Raw genomic sequence first — 1,998 nt, 5'->3', positions numbered from 1 at the left:
CATGCATGTGTTTCGTGAAGCTAATGAGCTTGTGGACTGTCTAGCTAATAGGGCTTGAAGCTGATCTATAGTATACGGTGACATCTTTGGCCAATCCAAAACAAAAAAAAAAAAACGGTGACATCTTTGGATTCTCCCCCTCAAACGGTTTTACCACTTTTGGCTTGTGATTTGTTAGCTTTATAATTCTGTTGTTTTTCTTCCCATTTAAAAAAAAAGTGTGTTAGTTTTTCCACATGTAAAAGAAAATAGTGTGTCAGTTTCACTTATTTTTTCAACATTTTGTCAAATTAATATATTTATTTCACCAATGATATTTTAAAAAAGTACTTTTCTTTTTTTGAAAACATTTTTGTTTAAGAATTAAAAAAAGTAGTTGTGATGTAAAATCCTAAACGATCGATAATCAACAAAATGAACCTCTAGTCTAATGCATTAGGTGTACGATTTTTTTTACATCTTTTTTTGTTAATAAATAAGGTGTTTGAACTCAAGCAAGCTATTCTTTATATTGTCAAGAGTTCAATATCTCTTCAACCCCAACCAAGAAAAAGTCAATTAATAGTACAATATAGCGAGCTTACCCACCACACTAACCACTCTTTTTAATTATATATTTTCATCGTGGGGGTGATGGAGTATTTGGCTACTCATCTACCCCATATATAATAACGATCGATAAATGACTCATGCATTGAACGTGTACGGTATACCTAGATTGAACTTTATATTTTTCTTCAAGAAATAAAATTGCATTAATTTTGAAAATACCGCATTAAGACGCATGCAAGGAGTCAAGACTCAAGAGACCTCTAAGTGAGGTCACAACTCACAAAGAAAAAAGGCACCAGGACAAGTGAATAACAACTATAGTAATGATATATCTTGCAATTTACAGTTAATATATGCATGTACTACTATTACTCTAGGTAACAAACAAAACACTGACAACATTATTGAAAGTTTTTTTTTCAATATCTTACAGTTGATAACTTTGACTAAACATGCATCACTTGAATTTAAACTTTCAATTACTTATTTTAGAGGCAGACAGTTGAAACATTAATTTACGTATTATATTTAATATGCTTTAAAACTTTAATTGTTATATAATTAAGGCATAATTAAATTAACACATGACCAATATTCAATGAATGAGATTGAAGTTAAATCATACATACTCAAAAGCAACGAACAACTTTTCATTCCAAGAGCATCTAACCATGTCCCAAACAGGAGAAAAGGACAAAACTAAAACATGAATGAGAGACGTTAGAACAAAGAAGGACGGTGGTGTTTCAACTCCGAAGAAGCCAACGGTTAATAATGGAACACGTAAACATTATACTCCACAACAGCATTCCCTGTCTTGAGATCAAAAGTGTGAGTATTAGCCAGAGCATACCCACGCGCAAACCGGAAAAGTCCGCTCCCTCCGACAATCGGCATCTCCCTCACGGCGGAGAGCGGCGTGTTCCGCCCCAACATGCTGAGCGTGCTGCCGTTGTACTTCCCTTCCGAGAATGCGAAGTTCATGACCATCAGTAGCCCAACCTCTTGCTGCGCAGCGGCCCCGTAGATCCCCTGCGCCTTTCCTAAGAGCTTGGACTCCGGCTCAGGGCCCACCGTCAGCGGGTCGTCGGCCATGTTGACCATCCCAAAGAACGTGGAGGAGGTGTTGGTCATCTGGGCCGTGGCGACCGTCACCGCGGTGGGCTTCGGGCCGCTGAGAATGTCGTGGAAGTAGAAGTGGAGGTGGCTGAGCTTTTCCTTTTTGAGGCCTAGAGAGGTTGGGGTGATCATTCGGGAGAAACGAGGTTGTTTGGCTGCGATGGCTGAGGAGAGAAGGAGGGTTAGGGAAATGATGAAAAGGGACAAGATCAGGGTTTTGGATTTGGCCATGGAAGATGGTGGTGGTGGCCGGTGGAAATGGCGAGGGTGAGAAATTGGGAGAACTGATGAAAAGCTGTGAGAATAGAGACAAGTTCTTGGAACGTG

General features: G+C 39.2%; 1 protein-coding gene across 1 annotated transcript; it reads right to left on the bottom strand.

The window, feature by feature from the left end:
* Positions 1–1,144: 1,144 nt before the first annotated feature.
* LOC130742275 (dirigent protein 22-like) lies at positions 1,145–1,998 on the bottom strand. Its single transcript, XM_057594443.1, has one exon. The coding sequence runs from the start codon at positions 1,900–1,902 to the stop codon at positions 1,321–1,323; it is 582 nt and encodes a 193-aa protein (XP_057450426.1). The 5' UTR covers positions 1,903–1,998; the 3' UTR covers positions 1,145–1,320.

Source organism: Lotus japonicus, chromosome 1 (genome assembly GCF_012489685.1).
Source record: "Lotus japonicus ecotype B-129 chromosome 1, LjGifu_v1.2".
Taxonomy (NCBI): domain Eukaryota; kingdom Viridiplantae; phylum Streptophyta; class Magnoliopsida; order Fabales; family Fabaceae; genus Lotus; species Lotus japonicus.
This window is presented reverse-complemented; position numbering and strand designations above follow the sequence as displayed.